Below are 15,891 nucleotides of genomic sequence, written 5' to 3'. Positions count from 1 at the left end.
TTAAAATACGAAATTATATAACATTATAAAAAATAAATATTATTATAATTTTATAACTATCTATTCAAATTTTTTGTATAGCAATTAATTGGGATGATTTTTTCTATTTATAGAGAGTTAGCATTTCCGTCTTATTTAATAGTTTTTAATAAAAATATAATTAAAATTTTTTAATTATTATATAAGATTTTTTGTCAATTTAATAATCAATTCATATGAGTATATATTTAAGGGCTCTAATTTATCTTATATTGCTTTAATGTATATAACATTGGTTGAATCAAGGACTTAAATACATTCATCTAAAATGTTAAGGATATAATTTTATATTTCATACTAAATAATTGTGAGTTTTGATCTAGTTTTATTTTAATGTAGGATACATATTTCTAAAAATAAGAGCACCTAACATTTTTTTAAGTAAAAAAACAAATATTAAATATTTGATATTTTTTCACTTAAACTAATTATATACGATGCATAATTGAAATTTCCAAATAAAGCTTATTTGGTTTATGATCTTTCATTTTATTATTCTTTTTGGATTTATTTGATGGGATGTAAAAGTTAGGGTTAGTTCGCTAGAAGTAAATTGAATAATTTGAAAAGAGAAAAATATGATGATTGATGATGATTTTAAGAAGATATATAAAGAAATTAAAAGTATTAATATATATAAATAAAATAAAAAATAATAATTTATAATATAATATGTTTTAATATTTGAATTTATGAATTGATGAATAAAAGGGATTTGATTTTTTTTAGGTTATTTAAATAATTAAAAACTGAATTTAGTCTGCTAAATATATTAATTAAAATAATGTTATAAAATGTAGGTAAATAATAAAAAGACATTTTTACTCTTTTAATTAAAATTATACAAAAGCTTGAATTTGTATGATTTATATTTTTTTTATTTAATACATATTATTATTAATTTGTTATCATCATTTATTAAATTTTGAATAGATAATAAAATTTTAATTTATTATCTAAAAATGTAATATATTTTAACTGTGTTAAAATGTAAATTTATTTTAATTAATTGTATACAAATAAAATAAAATAAATGTTAAAAAATAATACTAATGATAATCGAAATAATAATAATATTAAAAATAGAACCATCTTGGTTGGGTTTTGAATTATGCTTGGGGATGCAAAATTGCTAATTGAGTACTACTAACTTAAATTTGATATATTTAGTAATTTGTGTTAAAATTTTTGACTTTATTTATTAGTTTATTGGTAATTTATCGATTGATCTAACTAAATTTGAACCCAACCTGATTTAAACCTGATATAATTAATATTAATCTCTTTATTCTGGACTAAAATGAAACGTAAAAATACCAGTCTCAAATCTGTTTTTTTTCGTGTTCGTTTTCGTGTCGAATCTAAAATTGCGGGATCTACTATTTTATATGTTGGAGATGAATTTTATATGTTTAATTTTTAAGCCAACAATATATTAATTTTAAAACATTCTTAAACTTGAAAATAATGTAAAAATGGGTTACAATTATCTGTTAACTTAAGTGATATTCCAATTCCCATTAAGAATGAAGGGGACGTTTAGAATAGTCCAATTTTTGTTTGAAACAAATTAAACCACATGAGATGTGATGTAAGTGTAAGTAGTCAACTCGAGTAGTGCCCCTGTCCTCCCCTCCACTCACTATATATGATGCGGTTGTTGTCCATTTGTGTTTTTGTTGCATCCAAACACGTCGCTATTGTTATGTTTGAAAATAAATCACTTCTTTTGGACTAAATCCACATCATCTTAATTCTTTCTCTATCCCCCATTCATTTCTTTTCATATTATTATTCTCTTTGCTTTTTAAGTATAGTTAGCATTTTGTTCCCTTCTTCATAACATTCTTTATTTATTTTATTATATTCAATAATTATAAATATACTAGTCTATTGGATTTTAATTTTTAACCAAGGAGGTTAATTAGGGTTTACATTGTCTCAAAATTTTCATTCTTCCAAGTTATACCAATATTGTCACTTTTCTTTTTGTGTCCGAGTTTATTTTCGTTTGGATATGATGACTCATTACGATTAAGAACATAAAACTTAAATTTTTATTAAATAAAATACTTTTTATTTAATATAGGTTTGAAATAGATAATACAATATGAACTCACTTTAATAACTTTATTTTTTGGGGGGAGAGAAACAGTTTAACACCATTTCATTAAAAAGCTCAAAAGTAGGAAGTGTCAATAATCAAAATTAGACCAACCCTAGTTTTGATTGTAAGATGACAAACAAAAGACCCAAAAGTTTCTGAATGGTGGTAGTCAAATCACATTACAAAACACAGATTAAAATGAATAAAGACTACAATCTAGACATCACAACATATGTTGTCTCCATATCCGCATTTTGACCATATTGCATTCTTCCACGTCCCAATCTTATCGCGTTCTTCATTAAAGGAGATTGAATTGAAGCAAATGATGATGTCTGTTTGCACTTATTGTTAATCTTTCTCTATATGAACTCGTACTAACATAGTAAAATGTATTCTTTTTTAGGTTTTCAAGGTTTTTGTCACTACTTTTCTCTGCTTCAGTTTTCCGTGTTTGAAGATCAACAACCTTAGTTTCCTTCTCCTCTGTTGTATATTTGCTTTCATCTTCTGCATCTTCCTCTTCCTCTTCCTTACATTTAGGTTTATCTTCTTCAGAATCCCTTGTTTCATCAATTTCCTTTCCTTTCTTACTTCCCTCTTCTTGAGTTTGATTTCCTTTTGTTCCTTCACCCGAATTCTGAACATCTTTCCCTTTGGCATTGCTTTTTTTTTGCTGCTTGTTTTTCCACAACTGTTTCATTTAAACTAGGAACCTTTTGTTTCTTGGCTTCTCCATTATGCATTTGTTGTTCATGGTTTGCTTTCTGGTTAGCCATTAATTTAGGGCATCTCATTATAGAATGTTTAAAGGTATTGCAGTTCACGCATCTGTACAGTCGCCATTCATAGTGTATGCCCATCTTGGTAGCATTTCCCTTTCGATCCACCACTGTAATTTCGTTGGGGAGAACACTTCTGGGTTGAACTTCAATGCTCATCCTAGTATATATGAGATTTTCGTTTTCCTTAGTGATTTTGTCCATGTATAGCGGGTTTCCTAGAAGGCTAGCAAAATGTCTTAAGGCTTCCGCGTTTTACATGTGGGGAGGGATATTTCGCAACTTGAACAAGATTTGCACTGTTTCTTTTGGAATACTGTCATAGCTCGTACCCTCTTTTCATTTTTCGAGCTTCATGCATTCTTTCCCCAGGTGTGTATGTCCCAACTCTAAAATTTTCTCAAGATTAGCCTCTTAATTGAATTTCAGGAAATACATACCGTGACTGTTAGAGGTGACTTTCATTAGACCTTTTTTCCCCATTTATTCATGAGTTCTTCCTTGGTAGCATCAAAAGTGGCAAATTCTTTCCCAATATAATTACCCACTATCACCTGTTCCCATGATCGAACGCATTTTTCTTCCACGTCTGATGGTAGCTTGAACTCAAAGGGATTTTCGAGATTTTCCATCTTTATTTTATCCTTATGTTTGTAAGAATTTATTCCACTTTAAATTAATTCAGTAATAACTTTGGTTAGAAATTTATTTGAATTTGTTACTTCATTATGAATGTTGGTTTGACCTTTACAATCCGTGATTATAAATGTTATGTAAAACCTAATTAGGATTGGTTTTACTAATAATTATATTTTCTGGAAACAAATTTTTTTTTTTTTTTTACCGAGTTCTTTTTAAATGAGGCTAGCATTACCTTTTACTATCGTTACTCTCATTTAAATTAGAATTTTTTTTATTGGAATCGAAGTTGAGACAAGTTTTCTTAGATAAGATCATTTGTTACTTGATTAATTAAGTTACCCAATGATTTAAGAGAACTTTTTAAATAGTGGCTCTTAGATTTATTCATAGTTCTATTATTCCATAATAAAAATTTCAATCCAAATATCTAGATCACTTATCCAATATAATTGACTTGTACAATACATGACTGTTGAATGTAGAAATATTCAAGCCCAACCTGCCATCTTCAATGGGTCATTTTAACTTTGTCCCATGCATTCCACCAAGTATCCAAAGCTTATATTATATAATTATTTCCTCAATATCAATAATATAAAATCACTTTCAAATATGTGTTGAAGGTCCAAGTTTGTTTGTTTGTTAGTGGTTGAATTTTGGTGATTATATTACCTAAACATTGCGCATGCAATTTGGGTCAAGTTTAAAAAGGTCAAAGAGAATCATTAATCAACTTTTTAGTTGGAGAGAGAGAAAGAACATTCATATGTATGAGGACATTTTAAAGTGAAATGATCATGTGAATTCGGATCAAAATCATGTATATTTTCTTCTTCATTTTTAGTTTTTATTGATTCATGTCACATGCTCGATCTCTACCTAATTAGTAAGCACATGCTTTGTTTAAATCAAAACATACATACAATAATAAATGAAGCAATTATATTATAAATTCATGGTATTTTTGGGGGTAAGAAACAAAAAATTTTATTTTTATTTTTTTGGGTTTAAATTCTTAAGCAAATGTGACATTAATAGATTGAGAAAATCCATGATGAAAACAACTTAAAGAAAGAAAAAGCATCATAGCTAAATATATATTACATAACTTAATGAGAAAACAATTATCTTGTAAATAAAATGAAATACAAATCATTTGGATTTGAGCTCTTTTAGAATCTTGATTTAACTTATTAGTTGTTCATTTTAGACCTCCATCAATTATTTAAAATTGTATGAACTCATTACACAACTTATTTTTCGCATAAAATGTTCGATTTTTATGTGTGACGTAAAAGAATGATTTTTTTTACTTAATAATTGATTTGTAAATGAAAAAATGGGGAGCAATAAAAGAAATAAAGTATCCCTTAATAATTTAAGAGCACAAACAAAATATTTAGCATGTATCAAGAGATTGTGATAAATTAATATTAATAAATCTTATACAATGAGGTAGGTCACTTTTTTGAGTTTTTCTTTTGTCTTTCATTGACTCTATTAACCATTTCATTAGTGATTTTAAAAATGGGTTAATTCTATAATAAATATGGTTTAGGTGAAAAGTTTTTTTTTTGGAAAGTGATGGTTGATTCTAAGGAGATTGTGTGTGGGATGTTTTAATTAAATGTTATTATGAGTTTTGGATATGGTGACCCAATCCAAATTCTCAATCATTCCATCTAAAATAAATATAACAAAATTACAACAATTAATTAATACTGAGCAACCTTTCTTAGTAATTTTATTTGAAACATTAGATGTATATACTTTTAGAAAGTAGCAATTAACTCTTTCATCCCCTCTCATAGCCAAAAATATTATGTTATTTGTAATATATTATAAGTCTAATTAATTACCAATTTTCTTAAACAAAAATAATTTACTGAATTTCCTTATTTATGAGTTTGTTTTCTATATTAACTCATTTAATAATTTGATTCAATTGAAGGGATGTTAGTTGGGAATGAAACTTGAAATTTTTGATCTATTAGAAGATTTTTTTTGCTTAAGTTATTCTGATTTTTTCCTTTTTAATATATACTTTGAAAACTAAATTGAGAGAAGAAAACTCCTTCACACACACACACACACATATATATATATATATATATATATATATATATATATATATATATATATATATATATATATATATATATATATATATATATATATATATATATATATATATATATATATATATATATATATTATTAATTTGTTGTAATTATTCTTATCAATATATCCCAATTCATCAAATTTTAAAATTGAGGTCTTACATGGGCTTAACTATCTAGAAGATCCAATTTATACATGGGCTTTAAGCCCAGTCTACAATGCTAAGGTACAAAAATAAAATTTGATAAATTAGTTTTTGAAGCAAATCTTTGAAAATTTTCAAGAATAAAAAGTATCAAGTCTTTTAAATTTCTATTTTTTTAAAGAAAATTGGTACAATTGGAATGTTAAGAAACTATACTATTTAAAGGAGTGATAATTGAACTTTAACTTTTCTAATTTTTTTAGTAAACTATTGTTATTTGAGTTACTTAAATAATTATTTACTATTTAAATTTAAAAATAAATATAAACAGATTTAATTGATATTAGATTTAGATTAGTCCAGAAAAATTTTCTATGCCATAATTTGTAATATCTATGTCATTAGAGATTAAGTGTCCAACTTCGAGATGATTTTACGAATTTGTAAAGGGCTTCCTTCATTGTTTTATCGCAATATTTAATCACTTATTATGAATCAGATTTAAAACTTAACTTTGATGATTTAAAAGAAAATAAACAATGTCCACTTTAAAGAAAATATATTGGCCAAAGTGATGAATATATATTATAGTGGAATGAACAATTGGAGTCTACAAGAAATGCAATGAGACAAAATAGACCTTATTACTCAATAGTCTAATTAGATTTATATATGATCCAGTACAAACAGCTCCCAGATGAAAATTTTATCAATAAACTAAAAAAAAAGGATATATATACATATTAGCATTTGAAAAACAAGCCTCTATTATAATTGATTCTCTACAAATATATATGTAACAAAAGTAATAAAAGTTCGGTTCATTTCTCTTTTACTAGCTTAACCGAGCATACAATTTATGTGGTCCGAGGACGAGCAGCCCAAAGAGAACTAAGTGTGCGAAGACGTTGAAAATAATCCCCTAGAGCGACTAACCCTTGTGCCGCATGGCGATTAGTCAAGATTCGTGACATTTGAACTAGAGTTTGCTGACGTAGATGATCTGCCTGCTTGGTTTTTCGAAATCATTGTATTATTTACATAAAACATATTACATGTATAGAAAGTAGAAACACGAGTTATAATTACCTGGTTGACAAAGTTTTCCAATGCATCCAATTTTTCAATTGCTAAAGTCATTTGAGATCTATAATTTTCAACATCCGATGAATCAACCGCAATGTTTTGACCTAATGATTGTTGAAGCCTATCCATGCCTTGTGAAAGAGCATCTTCGGCTTGAATCGATGATTGTCGCAGCCTACGTATTTGTAGAATTTGTTGTTCCGTCAATTGATCAAGTTGTGGAACTATAATCTGTGCAACCAAACACGGATTTTGAATCTCATGTTTTGTTTTTCTAGTACGAAAAAAAATTGGAAAGAAAAAAAAATACGTTTAAGAGCTCGGATGGGCGAAATCCTCCAATCCAAATAAAAAATTGCTCAATTGGCGTTCTCCAAGTGCCAGATATAAGAAAAAACACATCGATGTTTGCAACATCAACCTTCATGCGAAAAAGTTTGTAATAGTGATTAAGAGCGTTCTCTACAAATACACCAAGCTCCTCTTCACCAACTTGTACTTGTAATAGGTTTCTTAGTTCTTGATATTGACGTTTTTGCTCGTCAACCCAATACTTATATTCCATTTCAAATGTTGCAATCCCTGCCCAATTCGATTTCAATGACCAAAACAACAAAATTTCATCACTCATGACCTAAAAAAGTTCAATAAAAGTTATAAAGAGTATAAACATTTCTGAATCAATAGAAAAAAAAACTAATAAATCACCCTAATTATAGGACTTCCAAGTTCCATCCTAAGGGCATATTTGATTCAATTCACAAATTTGAGGGCAAATTGTTTTGATAAGGAAAATATGACCAAATTTAAAGGCAGATAGAGATATGCAAATAAATTTCCTTTCTATCAAAATTGAAAACCTGGATTTATAGTTAAAGATGATAGGCCACTTGTATTAGCTCCCCCACCATATGAAGCCTGTAACAATTGAATTGTCCAATTGAACTGTTACATGACTAAGTAAATTTATCTATGAATTATTGATCAAACTTGAATCCAATCTAAACTATGATCCAAAAATGTCAATTTTGAATATTTTATGACAAATCATATCATAACTTGAACCGAAATAATTTTTATAAATTGAACCTGCCGCCTAGTTCTTTCTAGTTCCTGCTCCATCTGTGTCAACTTCAATCGACATGTTTCAAGTTGTTGCACATATGCCTGGATTAAGAAAAACAACTTATTTTATTAATACAATTATTATTATTTAGTACAAGACAATTGGAACTTAGAAATTAAAACTTAGAACTTAGAAGGGTTCTCTTCATGATCACCTTCTTCCTCAAACGACATTTACGAGCAGCTGCACGGTTCTGAGCTTGACGCCTTTCCACCTGAAAACAAATAACAAGACGAAATTAAAGACAAGTTTTTCCTTAAAAAAAAAAAGAGAGAATTATTTAGTTACTCGATTGAATGGGCGATTTGGTTCTTCATGAATTTCCAAATTTTCCAGAGCATCTTCACTTGGAGTAGTATTATATTGATGATTATGATCTGCAGGCTGAAGAACATAGAATTTGGTTTAAGGAGACATATAATAATTAAATCAAAGCTGAATTTAATCATTAACCTTGATTTCGCGACGATGATCGTCTTCTTGTTCGATTATTTGTTGTTGTTGATGATGATGCACAATAGTTGAGGAACTAGTGAAGGAAGTTGGAGTAATATTGATTAAATCACCTTTCAAAGTGTTTTCCCACATCAAATTATGATTATTAATCTGATGATGATGATGATTATGGAATATTGGGAGCTGATTATGATCATAAACACCAGTACCCATCCTGATTGATCCTGCTAATTCAACAGATGAAGAAGATTTCATACTTTTTTTTTATAGTATGATCGATGAAGATTTGATGAAGAAGATAGAAGAAAGTAGTTTGATGATCATCTGTAGAAATTAATTATATGATATAGATCAGACAGAAGATTACAGTGAGGGAAGTAGATGGTTATATAGTATTATTTTAAAGTGTGACAAATAAATAAATTTAAAGAAATAAATGATGTACGTAGACGTAGTACCATCTACTTTTGACAAATCATATAGTTGTCGTCCATAATAAATTAATAAAGTTAATTGTTTTAAACCGCCAATCATACTTCGCACTATTCCATTATTTTATTTGTTACATTGATTACATTTATTTATTGTTTGAAATATTTTTTCTCCTTTCAGACATTTTTATATTCTCAATTAAAGCACTTTGATTTAAGACAAGAATTATAACGGTGGTGGTGGAAGATATATTAAATATAATCCATTTACAATGCTTATGCTTACTACATAATCATGTTTGGAAACGCCTTAGCTTCGGAGTTGGAGCTGAGTTTGGCGATATTTTTTTTAATTTACTTAAAACTTTTTTTTAAATATGTTATTGAGATGTTGATTTAGATGAAAAAATATTCTGAAATATATTTTAGTTATGTATATATTAACACATTTAATAATATTTGTTAGTTTAAACTCAACTACAAAAATTTCCAAAGAAGACCAATATTTTCTTTATTTGGAGTCTGTATTGAGAATAGAACGTGATTGATATCTTTATTCTATTAGAAAACTATTTTCAGTTAAGTTATCGTATAATCCATTGCAACATTATTGTTTTCCTTCTCGTCGCTCCAATATCTATCTCGGTCCATTTCTATTATAAAGTTGAAGGATTGAGAAACTCTTTAATTAATTAGTTTCTCAACCAAAGTGAAAAAAGAAGAAGATAAAAAGATTGGTTTTAATTGTACCAAGTTTGTGAAAACAAAGGCGTCTTTTGACCGATCGAATGTGTGGTAGCTGAGTAGAAAGTTCATTTGGAATAATACAAGTGTTGGGTTATTTTTTAGAAAAAGTTCACACTCATATACAAGTTTGGTAAGTTATCAATTGCATATTCTTATCAAAATTACTATATTTTATCATCACAAAATATTACAATCATGTAAAAGTGTTATTATTTTTTGAAATTTGGTATTATCATCTTTTACTGACAATAACAAATTTCAAACCAAATCATCAAAGCTTTAAAGTGGAAAATTACCCAATATAAAAGTCATTATTAAGATCATGTCTTTTGGTTGGAGTTGTGTTGCATTGAAACACTTGTGTCTCCTTAACCACTATATACAATTAGTAATTAACTTATCTTTTAATTTATTTATTTACTTTCTTTTATGGTATTGAGATAAGGACATGATGAGGAGACTTGTATTATTTTTCTTTATTTTATTTTTCAATGATAGCTAGCTTTGATACCCTTTCCTTTTCCATAGAGACATGATCAAAGCCAGCTTGTGACTGAGGCCAGGGTCCCTTCAACTTTAAAAACCATTCATCCAATTTTTTGGTAAAGGGAGTTTCAATGTGAAAGAAAGAAAGTTAAAGCAAAGATGGTTAGTTTTATGGGCCAAGGAAAAAGTTAGAGAAAGTAGATCTAGCTCTAACAAAGCTTATAAGCCATAGATGGGGAAAGATCCATCCATCCATCCCACTATGAATTATATATTGATTTTGTATTCTCTCTAGGCCTTACAACAATATATAAACAATTTTTTTTTTTTTAACTTTAAAAAGTTAACACGATCCAAACCACCCGAAATCAAGACAATGAACATCATCCTGAACTGTTGGTGCGTTATGGGTAGTCTCCGCGAGGCCAAACGGTTTTGGAATGACATGATCATAACCTCGAAACAATGGAAACCCGATGTTTTCACGTATGGGATTTTCATAAACACGCGAACAAAAGCTGGGAAATTGAGCACCGAGGTGAAACTATTCCAATCTATGTTTGCATCATAGATGACTCTCTTCCAAGAAAATCCATTCTTCACCTCAATTTAAGATATTTTTAGTGAAAATTGATGAAATATTTGTTCTCTTAGTCCATACTTTTGATCAATAATAATAAGTGCATATATAATTGGGTTTCTGTTGACTATTTAAATAAAAAGAAGCAATTATGCATGTTATATTTATATAAGCATAACATTATATACAAAGGGAAAGTGCAAAAAAACAAAAGAGGAAAAGGAATGACATATAATTTATCAAGTGGCATTATAAGATTAATGTTGATCATGCGCAATGGCTTTAATTACCTTTTATATCTCCAAGATGATGATGCTATATGCAATTAAAGTTAATTGACACGTCTATGTCTTATTATACTATTATTATTTACCTTTTATTAGATATTTATTATAAACAATTTAAAAATGATTAAACATGTTCTCGGAGTCATCAAACAATAAAAAGTCATTTTAAATGTTCATTGTTAACTAGTGATTTTACATCTCGATATTCATAGTCTTGTTTTGTGTTTATTAAACATGATATTCGAATAATATATCTATTACATATTAGATAATTACGTACTCAATTCATATATATGTTTGAACTTGTATAAACCCTAACCCAAACGAATTTCTTTTTGTAAAAAAAAGCTTTATCAATCAATTTCTAACACAATCAAAACCGACTTGAACTCCTTTCCTCATCAAAGGCCTTCCATGTTAGTTGCATTATGAAAAACAAGCCGCGACATAAAAAAAAGTTGTTTTTGTGGTGCATGACAGAAAGGTTCCAAATTCTCGGGATCTTGGGAGGCGATGTTCTTGGACACGAAGCAATCCATGCGGTTGAAGTAATAGACTTGAGAGGTATCTTAGTTAGTGTGCACAAGAATATTCACCATTCAACAAAAAGAGAGGAATATTCTCACATTCCAAGCACAAATTAAAATGGGTAAGGACCAAAAAGTGTACTTATTGTGATTAAATAATGGGCACACTTAGTTCTAATTATAATAAAACTGCAATTTAATTAGTTGATCTTTGGTTATAGACACCACATGCTTGCTGCTGGCTATCTAGCTACAACATGTAAATATATATGTGGGTGGAATTCAAATCATTAATAATGTTAAAGTAAGGATTAATTAATTTTAATCATCTTCTCCATATCTACTTAATAAAGCATGCAATCTTCTCCATTTCACTTTTTCATTCTGAACACAAACATATATATATTTCGAGATTAACCTAGTGATCATTTTTTTTCTTCATTCGGCTAAAAAAATATAATTGTTAAAGTTAATGTCAACAATTAAACCCGATCATTATTCGAGTATTGGAGACAAGTTAATTATCTCGACCCACCACCTGCTATCCACTAGGAATTTGACACGATGATTTGTTCATAGAGGCTATAAAGATAAAAGAATAAAACTTTATTATATATATATGTTCCATGTTAGATAATTAGTCATTAAGGAAACTCAAACCGACTGCAGCTTTTTATAGTTTTCTTGTAAAGATAAATTTAACTTGTTTAAGGAAAAAAGGGAAAGATTCCATTAAGGGTAGAGGAAAAACAAATTAAAGAAGAAAAAGAAAGATAATGAAAGAGATGGATTTAGGTCATATTATTAAAGACTTTTGACATCAACAACTTTTTTTTTCTTCTTTCTTTTTTTTGGTTAGGACATTATGACTAAGGACTTCATCTACAAGCACCATATATAGCTCCAGATAAACTGGAATCTGAATGTCCTAAGAAAGCTGTTTTTGTTCAACATGGGACAAACTTATAACTTGATCTTCAAAAATCGAAAGTCGAGATGTTATGCTCAGCTTGAGAACCGTAGTTGATGACAACCCTAGAAAATTCCGGGTATCAACTAGTTGTAAATGGAGACCGAAGGTCATCGTTTCAAAGGTTGTAACAATGAGTTCGGAGAAGTCTAGTTATTATAGTAATATTTATATAATTAATTAAATGGTTTTAATTACTTTAAAAATGAATAAATAATTGATATTTTTATCCATGTTTAGGTTGTAAGAAAAATTGAATGATTTTTACATATGCCCAAATTACTTCAGACGGAAAAGCAGTACTATGTAAGTTGGATAAAAGTAGATGGAAAATTTTATGTGTAAAACCGTCGCAATAAACAAATGTCGCTAATATATTGACAAACATTTTTGTGACGATGGATTTAGCAACGAATAAATGTCGCAAAATCCAATTTGCTGAAAATTCATAGGAATTTAGCATCATAAATTGGTCTCCCCAGTCGATCTTGTCGAAACAATATTAAAATGATTATCACAAGTTGATTAACAATCATAAAAAAAACAAATGATTGTTACATATCTAAACAAGTTTTTCTTTTTTAATACAAAAAAACGTAAATAAAAACATATATATGTGCGTGTGAAGTAATGTATCATGCAAATCTTTAAAAAAAAAAAAAAAAAAAATTAAACGATTAATGGTCAAAATAATAACTGACCCTCTATAATGGAAAAAGAAGTGAGTTTATCTTTCTTGTTTTACAAAGAGGACTTTCAATAAGCTTAACATTAAGATATCACGAAACACATTAAATAAAAGAACGAGAGGTAGCACAATCTTTGACATATTTTTTTTTAATGAGAAATCGTCAATTTGTTTCAAGCAAAGATTACAACATTATCAGGCTAAAATTTCATTATTTTTTACCTTTCATAAAATTTGTCGTTATTCATGTTGCATAAATTTTAACTGAACTTGTTATAATGTATAGTTCCAATAATTGTCTTGGTTTTCATATGATGTCACTACTTCCTATCCAATATTACATCTTAATCGTGAATATCTAAATATGAAGCTAATAAAACTTGTCTCAAAATCATCATCAACTTTATCTTATATGTTACAAAAAAAAAATTCAATTCTATAACTAATATTCATTCTTTCACAATAAAAGAATATTCATTATCCTAGGTATCTTATTAACTAGGTCAAACTCACTTGATCCTCCTATTTTCAAACACTATATTTATTTAAGGAAAGTGCTATTACCACTTCAGGATTAATAATAATAATTAAGTGACACCATTATGTCACTATTGACACCCCCACTAATTAATCTAAAATAAATATAGGATTATGTAACATTTAGGATCTTCCATCTAAAAGAAACACCATTATGCATAATAATTTTTATCCGTGACTCTTTATAATGTTCAACCGTTAATAACTTGCAATAAAAAATAAATAAATCGAAAAGATATTTTAAAAAAAATATAAAACTACAATCAAATGTTAAGACTGCGTTTGCATATATAGTAATAAAAAAAGAAGAAGCAATCAACGTTATATTTACGGTAATAAACAGGTTCAATTTGTACTAAAAATGTTCAAATTTAAAAAGAATAATGTCAAACATCCTCTAATAAACCCATGTCACAATAAAAATAAATATACAAAGGAGTTCAATAAAAATAAACTAAATTATTGAAGTTGGTTTATTCTTACTAAATAAATAACATTTTACTAGTGAAAATACGTCATTATTAGGGATGGTATAAAATGGAGCGGATCAGGACAAGAAATGCGTTTATCATTCACATTATATTCTATTTCGGGAATATTTTTTTAACAACTATCATGTTTGTTCGATTTCAATGATTCACGCGGGGCACCGTACTCTAAAACAAAAATAAATTTGTTTGATAAAATTATATGATCATATTTTTTTAATATAATATAAATTATAATATATTAAAAATTTATATTATTATAAAGATTTTTTTTATATAAAATATGAAAAATAAATAAATATATTAGTAATGTTATATATTTAATTATATTTATTAATATTTGTGACATAATTGAAATGAGATCGAGACAGATACACAATTATCATCCGTCCCATTCCGGTCATACAGAAGAAAACCCGCTCATAACAAGATATTCGGATCAAAAACAACTTAGTGAATTATAATTTTCATCCCTACTTTTCACCTAAAAAATGAGTCCAAGGAGGTTATTGCTTAAAAACGTCCTATACACCTTTTCTATTTAGCTGCTATAATTTAGTTCAATTTTATTAGGTTTTAGCGATTGATCTTAAATTGTTTAATATCTAATACTATTTTAATTTAGAATTCCTAAATGTATTTTAATTTTATAAATACATAAAACATTGAATATTTTTAATCAAACTTATGTTTTACCAAGATTTATAAAATATATTAAAAGAAATAAACCAAGATTTATTTTATGTATTTTTTCTGGAGAGTTCTCAATGGTAATAACTAATAAATTTACAACTTTTAATTTTTAGACAAACTCATTTCCACTTTAAAAGATATAAATAAAATACATAATCAAAGATTAGCTAAAAGATAAAAATCAAAGTGCTACCATGTTTATATACGCTTTATTCTTCTAAAATCTAACCGGCCCAATGTTGTCTATGACCCATCCTCTTCTCCTGGGCTGGTGATTTATTTATCAGCTCATATATTATTACCAGCCCATAAAGAAGTTCTGGTCTATTTATTTATTTTAAAAATAAACTATGTTTTATTTTTAAATATAAAAGTCATCAACAAAACACAAACAAATCGCCTACAAAATAAAGACACCAATTCAAACAAATAAAAGGAAAATAAACAACAATATCTAGTTATATCACTTCACATTTGTAGGTTTACGTGTTCTTAACAATTATAAATATAAACATTATGCTTATTAGTATCAACGAAGAGGTCTCACTGTCTCACACTATTTGAAGTAAACAATTAGAATAATAGAAATGAATTCGTTAAGGTAGAACATAACAATCAAATTTAAAATATTTAGCCAACAAAAAGAAACAATAGAAATATGTATAAATAGGCTATTTGTGGTGGTGAAAACTTTGTCTAAGAAGGACCATATCATTTGTTTTTAACATATTTATATTGATTTATAAGTTGAAACATGTCAAATTATTATGTTTGTATCAATGATATGTATAGATTGACACTCAAATATAAGAAAAACATATACAGTACATTCAACATATGAAGAACAAACCACACATGAAACATGTACCTGTCCGCACACCTTGTTATTCATTAAGTGCATATCAACATTTTTAATTTGATGTTCCAAATGAATGAAGGCATTTAATTTTATT

The 15,891-nt window shown here is 27.6% G+C and overlaps 1 protein-coding gene across 1 annotated transcript; it reads right to left on the bottom strand.

Moving 5' to 3' along the window:
* Positions 1-6,461: 6,461 nt before the first annotated feature.
* Positions 6,462-8,856, bottom strand: LOC124945104 (transcription factor TGA7-like). The gene is made up of 8 exons (XM_047485476.1): positions 8,502-8,856; positions 8,337-8,432; positions 8,203-8,262; positions 8,012-8,089; positions 7,783-7,840; positions 7,233-7,504; positions 6,926-7,153; positions 6,462-6,843 (listed from the first exon to the last, which is right to left on the bottom strand). Exons 1-8 carry the CDS (start codon positions 8,757-8,759, stop codon positions 6,694-6,696), a joined length of 1,200 nt encoding a protein of 399 aa, XP_047341432.1. The 5' UTR covers positions 8,760-8,856; the 3' UTR covers positions 6,462-6,693.
* Between the last annotated feature and the right edge of the window lie 7,035 nt (positions 8,857-15,891).

Source organism: Impatiens glandulifera, chromosome 7, assembly GCF_907164915.1.
Source record: "Impatiens glandulifera chromosome 7, dImpGla2.1, whole genome shotgun sequence".
Taxonomy (NCBI): domain Eukaryota; kingdom Viridiplantae; phylum Streptophyta; class Magnoliopsida; order Ericales; family Balsaminaceae; genus Impatiens; species Impatiens glandulifera.
The sequence above is the reverse complement of the archived record's forward strand: the minus strand, read 5'-3'. Positions and strand labels throughout refer to the sequence as shown.